Source organism: Pholcus phalangioides, unplaced genomic scaffold, assembly GCF_987345545.1.
Source record: "Pholcus phalangioides strain wild (caught in Gottingen) unplaced genomic scaffold, Ppha-v1.0 ptg000019l_1, whole genome shotgun sequence".
Lineage (NCBI taxonomy): Eukaryota > Metazoa > Arthropoda > Arachnida > Araneae > Pholcidae > Pholcus > Pholcus phalangioides.
Genome location: NW_028301612.1, coordinates 8,746,405 through 8,768,352, shown reverse-complemented (window position 1 = coordinate 8,768,352; position 21,948 = coordinate 8,746,405). Strand labels below are relative to the sequence as shown.

The 21,948-nt window shown below is 37.3% G+C and overlaps 1 protein-coding gene across 1 annotated transcript; it reads right to left on the bottom strand.

The window, feature by feature from the left end:
• Positions 1–2,842: 2,842 nt before the first annotated feature.
• LOC149071195 (uncharacterized) lies at positions 2,843–18,375 on the bottom strand. Its single transcript, XM_089248169.1, has 2 exons — positions 17,612–18,375; positions 2,843–3,543 (listed from the first exon to the last, which is right to left on the bottom strand). Exon 1 carries the CDS (start codon positions 18,320–18,322, stop codon positions 17,645–17,647), a length of 678 nt encoding a protein of 225 aa, XP_089104295.1. The 5' UTR covers positions 18,323–18,375; the 3' UTR covers positions 2,843–3,543; positions 17,612–17,644.
• Between the last annotated feature and the right edge of the window lie 3,573 nt (positions 18,376–21,948).

The window sequence follows — 21,948 nt, the reverse complement described above, 5'->3', positions numbered from 1 at the left end:
TGTATTGGAATGTGATCTTCATTGTGAAAAACCCTAAATAGCGTTCGAACGGCAACTGTAGCATGAAAATCACCGGCGGTAGATAGGCTAAAAGTGAGGACAACCAATAAGGACAGAGAAGCAGCATAAAATAAAGCATTTTATTGTGTTTCACAAATTTTCCACATGACCTTGTGGAGGACTAATCAGGCTGGGAAACTAATCAGCCGAAGAAACGGTGTGACGAATGAAACGAACATTAATGCTCTGGTGCACGGCAAAGTCCTTTTTACTTTTTCCGTGCCTAGCTCCGGGGATTTTCGTGCTACAGGTGCCATTTCAACGCTATTTAGTGTTTTTCACAATGGAGATCGCATTCCAATACAAAAAACTTGGTGTTGCCATTTGATATTGTCGAAATTTTCTCACTGTAACCGTAACTGTTAGAGTGACACTGTTGTTTTCCATATCATTCTTGAGCGCATACCTCAGAATACCTTATGCCAAAATTTCATTCAGTTTCTGTGAATAGTATGATAGTTAGGGGCCCATATGTCGGGATAGTTTTTTTATAATCACCCCGTATATACCGCCACATAAATTTAGATTTTTTTTTTTTCAAATAACAATATATTGCTCATGTGCTGGACCCATGGACTGGGATGAAATGAGGCCAGTGACAGATCGCAGCACATTTACAGGTCACTCAAGCGCATTCTCAGATCACTTCAGTGACCTATTCCCCAGTAGGCCTATTTAAGTCACCCGCTTCACAGCACCAGATAATTTAAGTGACCCGCGCGCGACACATTCCCAGATTGCTTAAGTGACCCGTGGTGCAATTACACACCATTGAATGGCCTGTGACACAGATCGCTGCACATTTACAGATCACTCAAGTGCCCATAGGCGTACGGAGAGGCGGGTACGGTACGGTACGGCTTTCTCGAGGGGGTTTTTCAGATTTTTTCCTTCTGGGGGGAGGGGGGTTTACTTTTTTTTCCTGCAAAATAACACCATAATCTTGGCTCAAGGGAGGGGGGGGGTGAGAAACCTCCCCCTTGCGTACGCCAATGCAAGTGGCACATTCCCAGATAACTCGAGTGACCCGCGGTACTTTCCCAGATTAATTCAGTATCTCTCTACAAGGCACTGTTGCAGATGATTTGATTAAATGGCCGGCGACGCGATTTCAAATCAATGAAGTAGCCCCCACTCTCCCTAAGGTTCAACACGCTTACTCTACAGGATATTTATAATTAAATGGTCACAAAAGGAAAACTACTGGACAAAATGTTATCAAACTTTTTCCTTTCAAACCGAGTACAACTCCGGTCTATCGCCATGGGCAATTTACTACCGATTGAGTTGTGCTGGAAGTGTGAGTGCGTGTACCTAACAGTTTGAGTGCGTACGTGGTGTTGTGTGTGAATTAGTGCCGCCAGCTATATTTCAAATTGTGAGTGAAGTGTAATGATTGAACATCTGTAGCGTTGTAGGGCTGTTGCTCTCCGTAGCGAGACATTTTAACGGGGAGATCTCGGCTCGCATACGCGCCTTGAATTTTGTCAAACTTGGTAATACATAGTTTACAGGAGGGCGGCTGGACTTTGAGGGCTGGGTGACGGCTGACCAGGTGTCAGGCAGTTGAATGCATACAGTCGCTTTCGTTGCCCGGGGTATTTGGGAGGGGGGCACACACACTCATACTTCCGGCACAACTCAATCGGTAGTAAATTGCCTATGGCGATAGACCGGAGTTGTGCTCGGTTTTTGAATGAATGAATGAAAGTTTACAGGAGGTCATGGGATTCAATTTTCCGCAAAGAAAAGTTCATAAACTCACCACCATCGGGGAATGGCGCTGTATGCAATATTCTTAAACGAAATAACACATGAAGCCATCGGTTTAAAATGTTTTTAATCTTTCACATTGGTACTTGTGTCAAACAGTTACTTCAGCAACATTTCACGGATGACCGGAATACAAGCCGACGCTTCCCCATTTCTTGGCCACCCGGTCACCAGACCTCCTCAATCCCTGTGACTTCTGGCTATAGGGTTACCTCAAAGCCACTGTTTATGGTTATAATATAAACAATTTGGCGGAATTGAAAAATGCGATACACCGACATGTCCGTAACATTCCTCCTGACTGTTGAGAACGCAGTAATGCGATTTAACTTGCTTTCAGAAAATGGTGGACGCCACATTGAACATGCTTTGTAACATATTTTAGAAACGATTTAAAACATTTTAAACCGATGTCTTCATGTCTTATTTCATTTAACAATATTGCATACAGCGCCATTCCCCACTGGTGGTGAGTTTTAGTACTTTTTTTTCTTTTTTTGCGGAAAATTGAATCCCATGACCTCCTGTAAACTATTACCAAGTTTGATAACATTTTGTCCAGTAGTTTTCCTTTTATGGCCATTTCAAAGTCGAACTCTAATTATAAAGATCCTGTATATTGGTTTGTACTGTATTTCTGTCTTAGCCATCAGCTGGCTACTAATTATTTCCCCCATTTATGTTTTGCTGTCTTCCATTTACGGTGTTTATTTTTTGCCGATTCATGCCATAAACAAATTAAGCGGCAACGACGAGATATCTCGCCTCCACAGAAGCCTCGTATTTTAGCATTAACAAGCCCAGATATTTTGTGAAAATGATTTCTAAATGGAGAACCTTTCCCTACACTCCCTTAGCTTGCGCCTGCTAAAAATTGGGGGTACGCCTATTTCATTAAAAATGCTATGGCATTTTAAAAGGAGGGTTTAGTGATTTCTAATTGCTGCTTAAGGGGTTAAAAACACTAAAACTAAGCAAATAAGTAAAATAAAGGTAGAATACTTATTTAGTTTAGTAAATCTTTATTTACACACGTCGATGAATTTACATAATACATACTGCAATTGCCAAAAAGAAAAAAATGTATTTACAGATTTATTTGTCTTGCTATCACATATCCATAACGAATTCTAATAATCGCCGTTCAAACAATTTACACTCATAATTTACATTATCATGAATTGTAGAATTCATAAAAGACGTTCGTTAAAGAAAATGAGTTTTCAAATTTATGCACACAAATCTCGCTTCTTCAATCCACATTAATAAATTAATTAATTGCAACAAAACAACTTTTTAAGTTGCTTGGTTATGTGTATGTGTGTTACTGCCAAAGCCCAAAGTTGGCCAGTTTGCGAACTGGCCAGCCCAGTTGACCTGGCAAATGTCCGAAATTCGGGCTTCGACAGGCTTCGGCCAGACCCTATATATCGATACCTATGATTCGTAGGTGATCGTCAAGTTGGTGTATTTTTTGTGACAATTATGGCCATTTATAATCAGCCATCGCTAACCACTATATGTCAATTCCTATGTATGGACATATAGTGGCTGGCCAAACCCCAGCGGAAGCCCGAAATTTGGACATTGACCGAATCAACTGAGCCGACCAGTTCGCGAAGTGGACAACTTCAGGCTTTGGCAGCAACATGTACACTGTATAGTCAATTTTCTGTTTGCTAATAATCTTTGGGTTCGTTGACACTCGACCTGCAAAGATAAAAATTCGAAATTAAATATACGCATATATATACGTATATTAATAAATTATGATATTGAAAATTGTGCCAATTTTACGAGAACTTCCCGATTTCAACAGTTTTTCGACACTTTTGACTTTGTTTTTGTAAACCTAATGTCCCACTTTTATATAACAAGGTTTAATTCAACTCATAATCTTTACTAGAATCTAAAATGAAGGTTATTTGCGTAGTTTTAATGAATATAACTGTAAAAATTTAAATTTCAAATATTTGCCATGTGTGTTCAATTTTTTTCCCCGTATGCATTCAGAATCGCCACCTCCTTATTGTAACACTGCCAAGAATTCTCACCAATGGATAACCAACTATACAGTAGCTACTGCTTATAAAAATCACTGGTTACAATAATCATCCGCTTTTAAGAATCAAATCGGCGAAATGAATACCAAAAGCTGTTTTAATATAGGAAAATTATTGGTTATAAGAATCGAATTTTCGCTTATAAGAATTTAAAAAAAAAATCTTTTTTTTCTCAAAAACTGTCACCGTTCATCTCAATAAGGGCACTAGTAGAATATTTTTGGTCAAATTAATTTGAAGGACTACAAATTGCTACTATTACCTCTGAAATAAAACCATCTCATATTGAGTGCTACCTTTCTCCATCCCCCCCCCCCCCTAAAAAAAGTAAGGATTGCAGCTTCGTGGTAAAGTGAACATTCTTCCACGAGTGATATAACTTATCCCAGGCCCGTAATTAGGCTGAGGCGACCGGACACGGCCCCGTCCAGCTGAATGACGGGGGTCTCACAAAAGTACACTTTTGTATTTTGCGTAATAAAAAATCTTCGTAAGAATCTCGCGCGGTAGAAGTGAAACTTCTAGGTTTGACATGACTAGATTCATCTCACCTCACATCTTTTCAAGGGGCCCTAAGGAAAAGTGTCTGGAGCCCCGAGAAGCACGCTACGGCACTGACTTATCTGCAAGAGGTAGGTATATGGTAAGGGAAAAAACTGGTCATTTTAAAGTTACTGATAAGCGAATCTATCGAGTGGTGTTTCCCAAAGTGGGTATAGAATGGAAAGAGGGCATGATAGAATGAGAGAGAGAGAGAGAGAGATCCAGTGGATGGCAGAAACTCCGAGTATAACATAGGATCCTATGGGTTAGCCTGAGTTAAAGGGTTGGGGAAGGGGGTGAGAAAAAAATTTTGAAGAAGAGGAACGATGGAACAAAAAGTTTGGGAACCTCTGATCTGGAGTTATATGTGCTCGGACAATAGTCATAACCACCCCCCCCCCCACATCCTGAAACAGGGCACCTAGGTTGGAATCGTTGGCTGGGCCCTGGGCCAGACTTGTCAAGTGCCCCTCTATAGTGAATTTATAGCGTGGAAAAACAAAAAATGATGATAATCACTCCGGGCCATAGGGATGGAGCCCTGTCAGCCCCACTCTTGTAGGGGGCCGTGACCATAGTAAAGTAGTTGTGTAACATTTTTCTACAGTGACAACGAACGATGTCTAAGAATAATGATACGCTATAGATGTGTAAACAAATTTAAAATTGGAAGAATTAAAATATTCAATATAAGAAATTAATAAGGTTTTTTTGGAAAAGTTCCCGGATTTAAGATTCAATCGCTTATAAGAATCAAAATGGCTGAACGAAGCGTGATTCTGATATATAAGCGGTAACTACTGTATTTATAAGCAATATTTAGCAATTTCACCGACAACTGACAGTTTTTGTGCAAGAATTGGCGATTTCCTGTTTATTATTCTAATTTCCCGTTTTTTTCTTGATCAAATAGGGCCACTTAATTATAATGGAATATATAAGCCTCGATAAAAACGACAAAAATCCACGGAATCTCCGATGTCGTTTTGGCCGAGTTCCACCGTACTTCCCACGTTAAGTACACGTACACTATTACACCTAAACAACAGTGCTTTACTATATTAAACATTGATACACGTCATTTTATAACAATAATAATTTATTAGTAATCATATTTAGTAATAGACTTAATATATAGTAATATTTAACAGAAATCACTCAAAAATTCAAAAAAATTAATGAAAAAATAAAAAAATTATCGTGTTAATGACAAAATTGGTATTTTCAGTTAAGAAAATTCCTTTTTTTGGACAAAAAAAATAGTTATAGGTATCATCGATAGATGACGCAGTAACCAAATAAATGTGATGGATATGAGATAGGAAATATGGATTCTGATATGAGATGGTTATTAAATATTAAATGTTGGGTGTCAGGTAAACTCTACACTCCCGTGAGGTGTATGGGAATCATTTGGGTCCCCCAAATCCCATAGCAAGGCCCCCTATAATAGGATTTTTAGTGGGGCTACCCAGGTCAAACTTTTCACGAGCTCCTCTGTAGGGAGTTATGGTGTGGGGAAAAAAAAAACAACAATAAGAATTGGTGCGTCTTGCCATTATATATGTTACTGATAAAGCCCAGCTGACCTGGCCAATGTCCGATATTCGTTCTTTTACCGGGCTTTGGCTGGCCCCCTATATGTCGATCCCTATACATCCCTTCATATATGTATCACTAAGATATTCACTAAAATTACCTAAGATAATCACTAAGATTCAACAGATTCGTTTGGTCATCAGGGTTGCCATAGCTAACCATTAGCCATAATTATCACAAAAAAATACGCCAACGCGAAAATGACCCTGAATCATAAAGATAGATATATAGGGGCCGGCTAAAGCCAGAATTTCGGACATTGGCCGGGACAACTGGGCTAGCCACTTCGGGAAGTGGCCATTTTCGACCTTTGGCAGTAACATAGTACATGGGATTTCACCACCGGATCTCACTCATAGGCTAAGATAACAACTACTTTAATAAAAGGCTAGGCTAAATAGACGGGGTTTTATCGTCCCGGAGTTAAACCCCTGCCATACCCCTCCCCCCCCCCAACCTTGTGGGGGGGGGGGACATGATGTGATTAGCACGTTTTCTGAGGAAAAGCTCCTTGCCTCACAAGAAAGTTTTATTTAATCTCGAACACTATTGATATAACAATAATGGGACCTTCAATGCATGACCCGTGGGCCACATTCGACCCTCGAAGCTTTTTTGCAGCGGCCCGCCAACGAGAAGGCTAACATAGGCTTCACATTACGGGGAGGGGGACCTCAAAGAAGAAATAAATGTGTTTCAGAATTTAGTTTAAAAAAACGCGATTTCAAAATTATTTACTATTACATAATTATTTGAAAGAAAGAAATTTAGAACAACAGAGAGATAATTTCATATTTGGCTGAAAAAAAGTATTTCACTTAGTAAAAAGTTCACTTCAGTAAAAAGTATAGCACTTTTTACTGAAAGATATTTCCAGAAACATTGAAAGAGAAATATATGTTTTCAGAATTAACGAAAATTCAAGTTTAATTTTAAAAAAATGATTTCAGAATTGATGAAATTTATTCCATATTAAATAAAATAAAATATTTCAAAATTCATATCTAATGGAAAAATAATTTCGGAACTGCTTGAAACTGATATTGAATAAAAAATATTCAAAATTAATTAAATTTCATATTTCATAAAAAAATTAAATATTTCAGAATTAATGAAAAATTCATATTTAATGAAAAATATTTTATAATTAATGAAACGTTCATATCTAATGAAAAAATGTTTTAGAATTATAAGAAAAATTCATATCTAATGAAAAAAATTTTCGGATTTGCTGGATTTGCTGACTTTTGATGACAAGTGGGGGGGGGGGGGGGTTGAAGGTTGCTTACGTCATCAACCACCCTTTTTGAAAATATGAAATACTCTAAGCTGCTGACGAAATTTTGCTGACAAGGGGAGGGTGGGGGGGGTCAGTGTTTTGCTGACTTTTGCTGACAGAAGGGGGGGATCAAAAATGGGTAAAAATCTGCTTACGTAATACTTGAATGGCCCCTTATAAGGAAAATCATATTCAATGAAAAATTCATATTTAATAAAAAAAAATCTTTTAGCATTAATGAAAATTTCATATAAAAAATATTTTAGAATTATAAGGAAAATTCATATTTGAAAATATATATATTAGAATTATCAGGACATTCCTCTACGGCAGTGATTCTCCGCCGGGCCCTAACACTAGTCGAACCGGGCCGTGAGTGATTGACAGTTTCATTTTCCCATTGATTTTGTAGTTAGTTGTGTGTATGGCAGGGCTTTTCACCATGCAAAAGATATTTACCGGGCCGCGGTCTTCCACAGGTTGAGAACCTCTGCTCTACGGCAGCGGTTCTCGCCCTTTTCTTGACTCGCGGAGCCCTTCTTAGTATACAATTTCTATGGCGGAGCGCCGCGGGCTTCTTTTTTCTATTCTTATTTATAAAATTCACTGATTTATTTCATTTTCCTCCAGTGGCCGCGGAGCCCCTGGGTTGTGAACATAGAGCCCTAAGGGGAAGCACCCGTTGAGAACAGCTGCTCTACGGAATTTCTAACGAATTGGTATATGTCGAAATGTGTAGCCATGCCATTGTAGAGATTTATCATTATATCGAGTATCGTTGTAGAGAGGTTTCTCTCTGTATATATGTACAGTGAAACCTGTTCGAAACGGAACGTCAACAGACTGAAATGATATTCCGTTTTTGACAGATTTCCGTTTTATAAAGGCGCAAATAAAAGCACTAATCATGAACAGACTATATTTTGATTCCGTTTAAGACAGGTTTCCGTCTCATGCAGTGTACGTCTTAGACAGGTTTCACTGTATTAGTTATTCAATTTTTTTTATTAAAAAATTAATTGGACACGTAACTATGTAATAGTATCAGTTAGTAAACTTCAAATATATTGATAAATGTTTGATATTAACACTTAATTGAAGTTATTAAATGCCTCTAAATTCACTGAAACCGCTCATATGTACGACAACCTAATCCCGATCTGTAAAAACACGGGAAACGTTTATCCGTAGTTCTTAATACCACCATCAAGAAAGTAGAAAACCCCTATTTTATTACAAGGGAGAAGGACTCGTATAACATTTAGGCCGGGTCTATTTAGTATGTAGTAGTATTGCTCTTCCTTTTGGCACGTCAAAAATCGCATTTAACGACTGGTTCAAAGAGAGGAAGACATGGATATCAGATGTCACTTAAACTAACTTACAAACATTTCAGGTCAATGTCAGCATAGTTCGTTTTTATACACACATGTATAACCTACATTGGATTACGCTTATAACGTTCCCGCTTAGTACGGCTTATTTTCACGGTCCTAAATTCAACTAATGCTCATGAAGATTTTCCGTTTAAGCCAGGTTTTCCTAGACGCAGGTTTCTGCAGCGCGTGCAGGGTGAAAACTCTGATTGGTCAGAAAAAAAACCTGAATTTCAAGTTTTTGACCGATCAGCGTTTACACGCTGCACACGGCGCAGAAATTCTACTCCTAGGAAAACCCGACTTTAAAGCGTTTTCTTGATTAAAACGTGTTTTTTTATTGTTTTTTTTTTTTTTTTTTGACGGTTTCTTGAAAAACGTTATAAGCGGGATCCACCGTATTTATGTTCAGGGTGTTTCACCAAAAATATCCGGGATAAATAGAAATTCTACGGTTCATTTTAAAATTCAGTTGGGAAAAAGCATGAAAAATTACTGGGACAAATAGAGAAATTCATTGTGATACTTCTTTCTCCTTCCGAAATTACTACAGTCGATCCCACTTATAACATTCGCACTTAGTAAGACTTATTTTCCTGGTCCCATCTCTTACCAAGATTCTTATTAATTGATTGATTCTTAATCATTGATTAATTGATTGATTCTTAATCATTGATTAATTGATTGATTCTTAATCATTGATTAATTGATTGATTCTTAATCATTGATTAATTGATTGATTCTTAATCATTGATTGATTGATTGATTCTTAATCATTGATTGATTGATTGATTCTCATTAAGTTTTCCCGTTTAAAGCATTTTCTCGCTCACAACCTTTTGTCATGACGGATTTTTTGAAAAACGTTATAAGCGGGATCCACTGTATTAGGGATTTTTTTTCCATTTTTATTTGGTTTAATCCAAACAAAATTGTCAGTTGGTTGAATTTTCGCTTCTCTTGATTATACCGAAGGAACCGTAACAATTGAATTCTCAAACTTTTGAACTTAAGAACTCCGTAACAGTTGAATAAAAATTTGCAGGAGTATTTTGATTTTTTGCCAAATATTTTGAAGGGTTTGGAATCGATTCAGCATGCAAAAAAAACAACAACAACAAAAAAGAGAAATTTATTCACGAATATTTCAACGAATTTTCATTTAATTGTCAGTTTAACTCATAAATGTGAGTTTTTATGGAATGGCAGCTAAGATGACTACTACACCATACATGCACCTCGTTCACATTCCTCTGCTGAACACATAACGAATTTGTACATGTTGGAATGTGCGTGTATGTGTTGTGAGCCTATGTAAAGTTTGTTTCGGTGCAATGCCCGTTATAGTGCTGCCATCTCCAATCAATTTTTCTAACTTTACGTGAAGTGTAATGATTGAATAATCGCGTCATTGTAGACCCGTTGCTCTTTGTGGGTGAGACTTTGAAGATTATGCCATAGAAGATTTTGATCTGGCTCCGTATGAGAAATTGCTTTCTTTATTAACCGAATGCAGTCGATCCCGCTTATAACGTTCCCACTTAGTACAACTTATTTTCGTGATGTCAACCCTAACTAATTCTCATTAAGGTTTCCCATTTAAAACGCTTTCCCGCTTACAACGTTTCTTCATGACGGATTTTCGACAACGTTATAAGCGGGATCGACTTGGTTGGATCATTTTTATAAATTCATGTATTTACAATTTTATAAATTCATGTATTTACAATTTTATAAATTCATGTATTTACAAATGTGTTTATATAATTTGTGCTTATATTTTTTTTCATTTTGTTATTTTTTACTTTCTAGCATGTTTTACATTTTTAATTTTTATTAATTTTAGCATTTTTTATTTTTTATTCCTTATTAATTTTCAGCATTGTTCAGTGATTTTAACATATTTTGTGTTTAAGAATGTTGAACTTATCTGTATATCTGACTAGTTTCCTTTGCATGAATTTTCACATTGCTGTTTGCATGTTTTTCCATGCCCAGTGTAAGTGCATTCTTGCCTGCTAGAGAGGGTAACATGTAAATAAAAATAACTTCATAACGTTTTTTCATTCGGGAAAGTCTATTGCACCAAACCTATCTCTTGTCAAAAAATCAGCTTAGAGTAGTGAGAGATAATGGAAATAAAGTATCATCAATCCAGTGAGATTCTCAACTTGTACGTCGTAGCTTCAGGAGGCGTTGTCAAATCTAGTCCCTCAGGGAGGCGGGCCAGGGATATTTATGTGCACTGACAAAATGATGAGCAGATGAGCACTAATTAGACGAGGTTTAAGAGGGCTTGGATTCGAGTCCCGGCGTAGACCAAACGACATTTCTTTCCGAGTTCACCTGGGCATACTATCCAGAAAATATCTGTTTCCTCTCTCTCTCTTAATCAGATTTCACTTGACTATTTACGCAACTGTGTTACGGCGACGCCGGTACAATATATGGTAGACCTATGAGGGATCTGCGAGTAATTAATCACTCGGGCTAGAGAGCTGTGGGTAAATACGTAATCGCTAAAGTGTAAAGTGGGGGGGGGGGGAGCAAGGAAGCCTCAGGTGAAGGACCACAGGGACAATGCAGCTGCGGAGGAATGACCGGATGAGAATGGCTGTTTTTCAGCATGATTTGATGACAATTAAAATGACCACTAGTTTCAAGGGAAATGATCACTAAGCAGGCAAAAAACAGATAACTGACTGGAAATGATCACTAAGCAGGCAAAAAACAGATAACTGACTGGAAATGATCACTAAAGCAAGGTAGCCACAGATAAATGATCACCAGGGCAAGGAAGTCACTGGTGTTAAAAGTTTGAGAAACATTGCCTTTACCCTAAGGGTGCGGGACCACAAAAATTATTCGAATCCTTCAGGATAATGCAAAGTGTGCCGGAATGAAGGATGGTGGGATTAAATTTTTTATTAATGTTCCTTTCATAATGCCCGTGGGTTCATTGAATAATTAATTAATTCAGAAACACGCGCTCGTTGTATATAAAGCGTGACACGGCATCTGAGGAAATTTGAATCCATTCGAATGAGCCAAAAGAATGCGTTAATTTCCCATTGACCTCTGGCCTTTCTACGACAAGCCGAAACGCCAGTTAGGCTCCCGTATTTCGCATTTTCACCTCGGAACATAAACGAACGTTTAGAAATTTTTCAATATATTTTAAATCGATTATTTTTCAGAAAAGTTGAGAATCGATTCGAAAAAAAAAATTTGTTTAGATTTAGTGTTTCGAATTAAAAGTTTTCTCATTAAGTTTTGGTTTAAGAAATTTCTACCAATCTTAAAATTTTCAATTGAGATTAATTATAGAATTCCTATACAATTTAATGAACAAATTATCTGAAAAAGAGTTTTCTATTAATTTCGTACACAGAATATATTTTTTTTAATATTAGAGTGAAAATAAAGTAGTAATTTTCTTTCAAAATTCATAATTTTTTCGTTTCGTTTTGCATCAATCAAGTATATTATCCACTGGGAATATTAAAAACATTCCTATTTATAGATCTTGTTTATGAACTTTTGTGATACATTTATGGCTATCGTGAGTGGAAAATCACTGAAATAAATTTAGAACAATATCATATTCTGATTAGAACATCAGAGGGAGGGGCTTTTTCTTTTTAATACTGAAACCGAACAAGTCCCGGACCCTGAAGACCAGACGAGACCCGGGCTCTGTCCCTTGAGGAATATAAGCCCTTTACCCTATTGGGTTGGGTCATGCTGTAGAGGGGGGTCCCGGTCCCTATCATCGATTGGCAATTCCAGCAATTGCTCCGAAGAGGGACGAGACCGTTTCGGAGCTTGATCAAAATAAGATAAAAGTTGTATGTTAAAGAATCTCAATAATCAATTGAACCATAAAATTGTAGAATATCTAATTTTTAACGAAATTGAAAAATACCTAAAATAAAACACAAATTTAATTGGAAAATGCCCAAAAATAAAATCACTGATGAAACTGAAAAATATCTAAAAACCCTCAAGTAAATTTAAAAATCGAAAAAATCAAATTCACTGCTAAAATTCACCACTAAATAAATTATATAAAATCACCAATAAATAAATTATATAAAATCACCAATAAATAAATTATATAAAATCACCAAATTAAAATAAGATTATGTTTTAAATATTCACAAAAAATTCAATATCACATATCATAATTTAATAATAATATTCAATAACATATTCTTGTTACTGCTACAGTTGTTTGTTGCTAACAAACCTGAACGAATGAAACTCGAAGGCCTGAACGCCTTCTAGGGCGAGGTCTGTAATTACGACCTCCTCGGCACTGGAGTACACGGGCAGGTGCAGAAGACGCAATTACGAAGGCCGTGAAACGAAATAAAGTGCATTCACATTGCTTTATATTTTGACTTTTAACTGCCAAACGCACGAAGTTCAGTTTGAAATTTTATCAATTTACAGATAGGTTATATCGATAGGAAACACTCTCTCAAAAAGCCCTAAACAATTAACAAACCCTCAAAAAAGCCTCTAAACAATTACCAAGCTCCCGCGAGCACTCGTACATACTCAGGGACTCAGGGTCCCTTAGGCAGAGTCGGAACTGGGGGGGGGCAGAGGGAGCGACTGCCCAGGGCAGCAAAATTTATTGGGTGGAAAATTTTAGGTGGAAACCATTACAAAATTAAAAAATTTTGAATTGGGAAGGGTGGCAAAATCTTATTTACGGCCCTGACTTAGGTCACAGGTTATACCCCACTTCCAGCCAGGACTTTCAACGAACCCCCCATTCACAGTGCCGTCTTAACGCATGGGCCCGGGGGACTCGAATGCGAAGGGGGAGGGGGCTCGTGAAAAAGGAATATGGATAAAAGTTTTGAAAGTAACTGTCTCGCCAGGTAGAAGGGCCTCAGGAAAAACGTTGCCCGGAGGTGCCCAGGATGCTCACAAGACGACTCCGCCCATCCACTGATTTTTTTCAACTAAATTTAAAGGGAAAAAATTACACAAAATGTGCAGGTTCAATTCCCCCCCAGACCTTTCGACCGAGTCGTTCTCACGAATTTGGATGCCTGAGGACCCAAACAATTTTACGTTTAACTTTCTCCTATAAAGATATCCTTTAATGCTTTGGTTTTCGACCTTTCAGACACGGTGGGCCAAATTAAAGCCCCCCACGAAGCTCGAGGGCCACCAACTCATGTAATTTAGTGGCATCTTAATACAAGGGACCAATGAGGGGCCTCGAATTAAACAGGAACAAAAATGATAATGATATTCGATATACGGGTGTTGCATGGGGTAATAAAACGCTCAACGATATTCAAGTTGAAGACGTGGAGGTCCTAAATCTTCTAAGAAATGTATGTGCAAGCAAAGCACCAGGACCAGATGATATCTATCCCAGGGTTCTCAGGGAAGGTGCTAATGAATTGTTGGGGCCAGTCGCACAGATATACAGGAGTAGTGTTGCTGAGGGTATCGTCCCGAGAGATTGGAAACTGGCTAACGTTGTTCCGATATTTAAGAAGGGTAGTAGAGAAGTGGTGTCTAATTATCGTCCAGTGAGTTTGACGAGCTCCCTCTCGAAAATTTTGGAAATTATCATCAAAAGGCAGTTTGTGAAGTGGATAGACGAGAATAATGTATTGTCGGATAATCAGCATGGGTTCAGGAAGGGGAAGTCATGTGTAACTAACCTCCTTTGCTTCTATGATTACGTGACTAAGGCTTTGGGTAAGAGCAAAAATGTCGACGTTGTTTACCTTGATTTCCAGAAGGCATTCGATCGGGTCCAACATGGCAAACTCTTGAAGCGTTTACACGAGATTGGAATAGGGGGCAACTTGCTGAATTGGATAGAATCGTGGTTAAGAGATAGGTCGCAACGAGTTATGGTGAACGGGGAATTCTCTGGTTGGACAGACGTCACAAGTGGAGTTCCTCAGGGAAGTGTCCTTGGCCCCATACTTTTTTCACTTTTTATCGACAAACTCGATCAGGGTATCGATGGAATTACTAGCAAATTCGCAGATGATGTGAAGCTAATGGGGGTAATCGGAAATGAAAGCGATAGGGAGTTGCTCCAGACCAACTTAAACAAGATTGCAGCATGGGCAAATGAATGGAGCATGACGTTTAGCGTAGATAAGTGCATGGTCGCTCATTTTGGTTCGAATAACCCACGGTTCTCTTACGAGTTGAATGGTGTCACTATCCCGGATGCAACTAGAGTCACCGATTTGGGAATTCTCATTGACGAGCGACTTAAGTTTTCTGAACATTGTTCAGCGGTTGTCAAAAAATCGAATAGAATGCTTGGTCTCATTTTCAAAAAGGTCTCTTCGCGTTCTCCTAAAGTCATTCTTCCGCTTTTTCGAGGCTTAGTTCGTCCTGGACTGGAGTATGCTGTAAGGTTTTGGAGACCATACCTACAGAGGGACATAGACTTGGTTGAAGGGGTGCAGAGAAGAGCTACGCGTGTCCTTATTGGCACACGGGGCTTGAGGTATGAAGAGAGACTTCATTTTTTGAATATGTTTACACTGGATGAACGCAGGTGTCGAGGAGATATGATCGAAGTGTTCAAAATTTTCAATGGGATGGATAGGATGGACCATGAACTTTTAGTACACCGCCAATCGACTGCTTTTACAAGGGGACACCAGTATCGATTGGTGAGGGACAATGCAAGGTTATGGTGTCGCAGGGAATTTTTCTCCAATAGGGTTGTTAATAAATGGAATAGCTTACCCCCGGAGGTAGTAAATTGTAACACAATTGACACGTTTAAAAAGAAATACGATAAACATGTTGGGGTAAATCGAGAAGCTATCCATTCTTAGAATAAGACAACCATAAGTATTCTTTATGGGCATTGTATAATATTTTATCATGTGTATATATTGTTTGTAATTTGTGTTAATTGCATTTTTGATTGGGTTGCTGTATTTTTGAAACATATGACAACCATATTTTTATGGGCATCTTTTTATCAGCCACCTCGTTGGGCATTTTGCCTGTTGTGGCGTTGTATTTGTATTTGTATTTGTATTTGTATTTGTATTTGTATTTGTATTTGTATTTGTATAAAAATTAATTTAAGACTTATTTATTCTGAAATTATTTCTCTTAATTAGTTATCAATTTTGATTAGCCCCCAAAAAAAATTCACTAATTCTGAAATTTTTTTGATAAATTCCTGATTAAATTAATTAATTCTGAGATTAATTTCAATTTGAAATCACTTTAAATGATTCTGTAATTATTTATTTTCGGTAATTCTGAAATGATTTACGTATCTATGTATCTTGAAAACACTTCTTCCAATAATTAATGCAACTATTCTTTTGTGAAATAATTTCTTTGAGAAATTCCAAAATTTTTTCTCTTTGACTTATAAATTATTTTTTCAGTAATTCTGAAATCATTTGTTTCAAAAATTCAAAAATTATTTCTTTCATCAATTCGAGAATTATTTCTCTCATCAACTTGAATTTTCATCAATTTTTAATGGACATTCATCTCATTAATTTTAATTTTCATCAATTTGCAATTATTTCTCTCATTAACTTTAATTTTCGTCAGTTTTTCCTGGAATTATTTGTTTCATTAATTTGAATTTACATCAACTTGTTCTGGTGTTATTTCTTTGATTTATTCTAGAATTAATCCATTTTCAATGTTTTCAACCATTTTCTGCAAATGACAGGTGGGCCACGACAAACAGCTCCGGCGGCCACATTTGGCCAGCGGGCCGTTGGTTGAAGACCCCTGTTTTAATGATGGAACATGGAATCGAATTCTCAATGATGATAAAATAAAATGGAACATTGAAATAAAACACATTCTGACAAAATGTTCGAAAATGTATTCAGAACCAATGGAAATTTTCAATAATAGGAGGTCCCAATTCGTCTTCTGGACAAGGGCCCCCGTTAGCCCACCCGTTAAGACAGGAGTCTTCAACCTTTCAGACGTTGCGGAGCAAATTAACCTTTCTACGAAACCCGCGGTCCACCAAGTCATACCGCGGTATTCTCGGTTATTAAACAGCTTCCCAAATTTATTGAACACTGTCATTTACTCTGAATTTACTTCTTTCATTAAATTTGAATTTTTGTTCATTTTCAAATGATTTCTTTTAATTAATTTATTAGTTCTTTCAATTAATTATTTCATTTATTGAATCTGAAATTCACCAGATAATTTTGAAATTATCTTTTCATTAATTGTGAATTTATTTATTTCAAAAGTTCTCAGTTTTTTCATTACTTTTAACAATTCTGAAATTGTTCTTTACGATTCTCTGAAATTACTCTTAGTAATTCTGAAATTATTTCTTTCAGTTTTTCTGTAACTACTTTTCCATTAATTATAGATTTTTGTAAATTATGAAATTATCATTTTTTCAATAATTCCGAAATTACTTCTTTCATTAAGGTGTTTTCCTTTTGGATGCCACATTCTCTCTCTTTACTCTGATTACCTTTGGATGCCACATTAGGCCTCTCGAAATATGTAGCCAAAATAAAAACATAATCCTCAAATACTATAATGAATTTTCTTGTGGAATTTATTCGTTTTTCTATGCATGAAGTAACTATTTTCTAAAAAATGGTCGACTGATCTCAACAAAAAGCTCTTATTTGGCCCGCTGGCCATGGGTTGAAAACCCCTGCTTTAAGTTGTCACTGCTTCTAAACGCACAAGGCTTTGTAGAGCTATGCATATATAGATAACTGTAAAGAAGCCTAAAAAAATTGTTTTATTTGTAAAATCTCTAATTTCGTAAAGTTGCCCCAGGATCTCCTGCCCAAGATATTTAAAACGGGTGCGCCCCAGCCCATATGTATTTTCTTGTTCATTAACATAAAAAAATTCAAATGCTTTTCCTAAAAAGTAAGGACAAGATAAAGACTTACCGACAATGTCACCAAATGCCATCCATCTGTGATTCAATGGTCAGTGTTCCAAGCGCTCTCCATCCTCCACATAGAGAAAGCGTAACTCAATCGTTCATGGGCGACGTAACTGCACGAGTTCATCATCGGCGGACAATCGTCCATCGAATCGGTGTTCAGTACCTGGTACAGAAAGTCTATATACCTAGCCGCTAACTTCAGAGTCTGTATCTTGCTCAGCTTATCCGAAGGTAAGGTCGGTATAATCTTCCTAAGAGCCGAGAAAGCGTCGTTCAAGCTCTGAGTCCTCTGCCTCTCTCGGACATTGGCCAGACTCCTCTGGGACTTCGTGTCATCTTCGCTGGACGCCGACGTCGCGCACCTCTTCTTGGGTCGCGAATGCTGTAAGTCCGTGAACCCTCCTGGTACCGACGGTCTCTTGCGTTGTTGTTGTTGCTGCTGCTTCCTTCTGTTGTTGTTGGTACCTGGTACCGTACTCGTGCCACCGCAAGTCATTGGTGACGGATCATCGCGGTAATCGTTACCGTAGGAGGATAAGACCGAATATAACGGGTGGTAATAGGGCAACGTGTTGCCTTGGTGGTACTCGTTGTACGCGTTGGGGTACGCATCGTTGTTGTTGCTGTAATGCGGGGAATATCCATCGGATGAAGAGCAATGATTCGGAGATGAGGGATGTTGATCCTCGTAATACTTCCCGGTGAGTTCCATTTCAGCAACTGTTTCTACCAACTGCTGTGGAGTTTGAGTAGAAAGAACTCTTTTTTTTTGGGTTTGAAATCCAAATGAGTAATTGTGGGGGATGGTTTTCTGTTGAAGAGAGGGGTTGCTATACGTTTTTCTTTTTCCTCGAGAATCGTATAAAGCACTCTGGAAGGTACCACCGCCAAGACGGTCGCCAAAAGAAACACTTTTTTGAAAAAAAAAAAGATATGGATGAGAGTCTGGGGTTTCCTCTCCAGGGATTTCCCCGAACCACGGATGCTTCTTGCTACCAGGAATTTCAAGGGATTCCGGAACCAAATCAAGATACTTACGGAGAAATTTATATCGTTAGAGGAATGCGTTTTCGAAAGCTGTAACTGACGTTTCTGTAGAAATCTTCTAAAAAATACAGTTAAATTTGGTTGCGAAACGGGATTAAAGGGGCAGCGAAATTCATAGGCGTAGATAGACTTGAAGGTCTGGGGAGGGTGGGCATAAGCATTATTGCTGGGTGGGCATGATGATGATGGTGGTGGTGTCAGTTCATATATACACATATGCATTAGATCAGTCGACTCCACCTTTGACGCTGGAGGGGGGGGGGCATTGCTCCATCATGCTTCCCCCAGTATCTCCACCCATGGCGAAATTTTGTCGTTATAAGCAGCGGTATATTAATTGGGGGACCCCACGGGGCTTGGGTCCAGATTCCCGAGTCATACAGGGTCGGGTCAGCCAAACTTTAAAACTGTTATAGGCTCTGAAATTATGTCTTTCATTGATTCTGAAATTATTTCTTTCATTGATTCTGAAATTATTTCTTTCATTGATTCTGAAATTATTTCTTTCATTGATTCTGAAATTATTTCTTTCATTGATTCTGAAATTATTTCTTTCATTGATTCTGAAATTATTTCTTTCATTGATTCTGAAATTATTTCTTTCATTATTTCAGAAATTATTTCAGAAATTATTTCAGAAATTATTTCTTCCATTGATAATCTGAATTTTCAATAATTCTCAAATTATTTCTGAGTTTATCATTTCTTCTATTACTGCTGAAAAAATCATTTCTGAATTTTATTCAACTTTTTTCATTTATTCTGAAACTATTTCTGAATTTTATTATTTCTATCATTATTTCCGAAGTTTATTATTTTTTTCATTAATTCAGAATTTTGTTATTTCTTTCTTAATTCTTTCATTGAACATAATTCCAAGTTTTATAAAAATATTACTTTTAATAATTCTGAATTTTCATATTCATTCATTCCGAACCTGCATTTCAATACTGATAATCCTATTAAGGAGCTGGCTTAGTGCCTTTCCCGAAGGCATCTAAAAGATTGGCCAACGGGTTGGGATCGAGGGAAGTCCCTAAATTATTGAAGGGATTTATTAATTTTGAAATTATTTCTTTCATTAATTCTGAATTTTCGTGAATCTCTAATGATTAGTCTCATTCATTTTCGAGATACTGGGATTCTAATCTCATTAATTTTTATGTATCTGGAGAATGAGTGATCTCTCATTAATTTTCGTGAATCTAGAGTTATTTAACTGATTTCTTTTTATTTTTTTCTTTCATTAGTTTTGAATTTTCATCAGTTCTGGAATTATCTCTTACACTAATTCTGATATTTCTTTTATTAATTCTGGAGTTCTGAACTTTCAAAAATCCTAGAAGTCTCATCTGCATTAATTCTTGAATTATATCTTTCGTAAACTTTCAACTTTCATCAATTTCTGATTTTCATTCGTGATACATTATTTGGCTTACTTTCATTAATTTTGAAATTATTAATTTCATCGATTCTGAAATTAAATTCATTTTTAAATTTCTTTCGTATATTATGAATTTTCATCAATTCTGGAGTTATTTCTTTTACTCATTCTAAATTTTTATTGATGTCAAAATCCTTTTTTCCATTAATTTTGAAATCATTTCTTTCATTAATTTGAAGTTTTTGTGAATCTGGAATGATTCACGTCATTGATTCTGGAATTCTAAACTTTCAATTGATTCTGGAATTCTGAACTTTCGTTGATTCTGGAATTCTAAACTTTCATTAAAATCATAACTTTCAGTAAACTTCAATTAAAAACTTTCATTAAGTCTAAATTTGCATCATTGATCATTCTCTAATTATTTCTTTAATTAACTTTGAATTTTCAACAATTTGCAATTCTCATTCATGAAAGTAATTACTACAGTTTAGCCCACTTTCATTAATTCTGTAACTATTTCTTTCATTGATTCAGAATTTTCACCATACATGAAAATATTGCCACTGTTTCTGAAAAAAAATTTCTTTCTCTGAAACTATTTCTTTCATTAATTCCAGAGAAGCTTAATTTTTTTTTTCTGAAATTAAAAAATTAATAAATTTTTTCATTAATTCAAAAACCATTTCTTTCATCATCCTCTTGAATTGATGAATTCATGATTCGAAACACTATTTCTTCCATTAATTCTGTAAATTCAACATTTCAGCATTCCATACATATTCAATTAATAATTAAATAATTAATTTTATTAATTAATTCGATTAATTTGAAATGCCATGGACGAATGGCCCCTTCTGAAATGCATAAAACCAGAGTTCAAAGGCAACCCCCCCCCCCCCCCGCTACTCATCGAGATGGTCCTAGCAAAAGGAAGTGCAGGTATCTATGTGTTGGCTTAGAAGGTGGAGGGGGGGGGGGCCCACAGCGAAAAAAATCTGAGATATTATGTGGAGGGTTACTCGGCAGGGGCCCCCACAAGGTTGGAAATGACAGGGCTTTAGCTTGGGGGGGACAAGTCATATCAGTTTTTGTTTTTTCACACTATTTACCTAAATTCACTATAGAGGGACCCGTGAAAAATCAGGCCGGGCCCTCCAACAATCCTAGTGTATGGGTCTTCCTTCACCAAGGGTGGAGATACGGGGGGCGTGGGGGCATTGCCCCCCCCCCAGCGTCAAAGGTGAAGTTGACTGATCTAATGTATATATGCATATATGAATTGACATCATCATCATCATCGTGCCCCCCAGAAATAATGACCGTGCCCCCATCAGACTTCCGAGTCCATCTCCGCCTATGTCTTTCACGCAGGACACTTACAATGATGGGTATGACAGGGCTGCAGCCCTGGGGCCAAGACAATTTTTTTTTAATGTTATAAATTAACTAAAGAAGGGCCAGTGAAAAGTCTGTCCTGGCAGTCCGCCAAACATCCAGTCTGGGGCCCTAGGATGTGAGGCAATGCCGCCTTGACACGTGGGTCTACCCGGGGAGCCTCAAGGGAAGGTACCTCGCAAAAATAAAAATCGGTTGAAATTTTCGAGAACTTGCCTAGTAGTGCCTCAGACAAATCATTCAACCGGGGGGGGGGCGGCATGATGCCCCTTAAAATGGTCCTGATGTTGGAGCTTATAGTTTTTAATACCCGCCGTGATACAGGGACCCTAGATTCAAAAAAACACCATTTTAGTTCCTCTGAATGGCGAGAAACAGCCAGTTCTTGGCAACTGACGAGCGCTAAACCACATAAAATGACTGACAGCTCCATGTGCATAAGCGACAAGAGAGGGGTTTCGGATTACCATCGACTCCTCCTCCTTAGAGATTTGAATAAAGAACTCCTG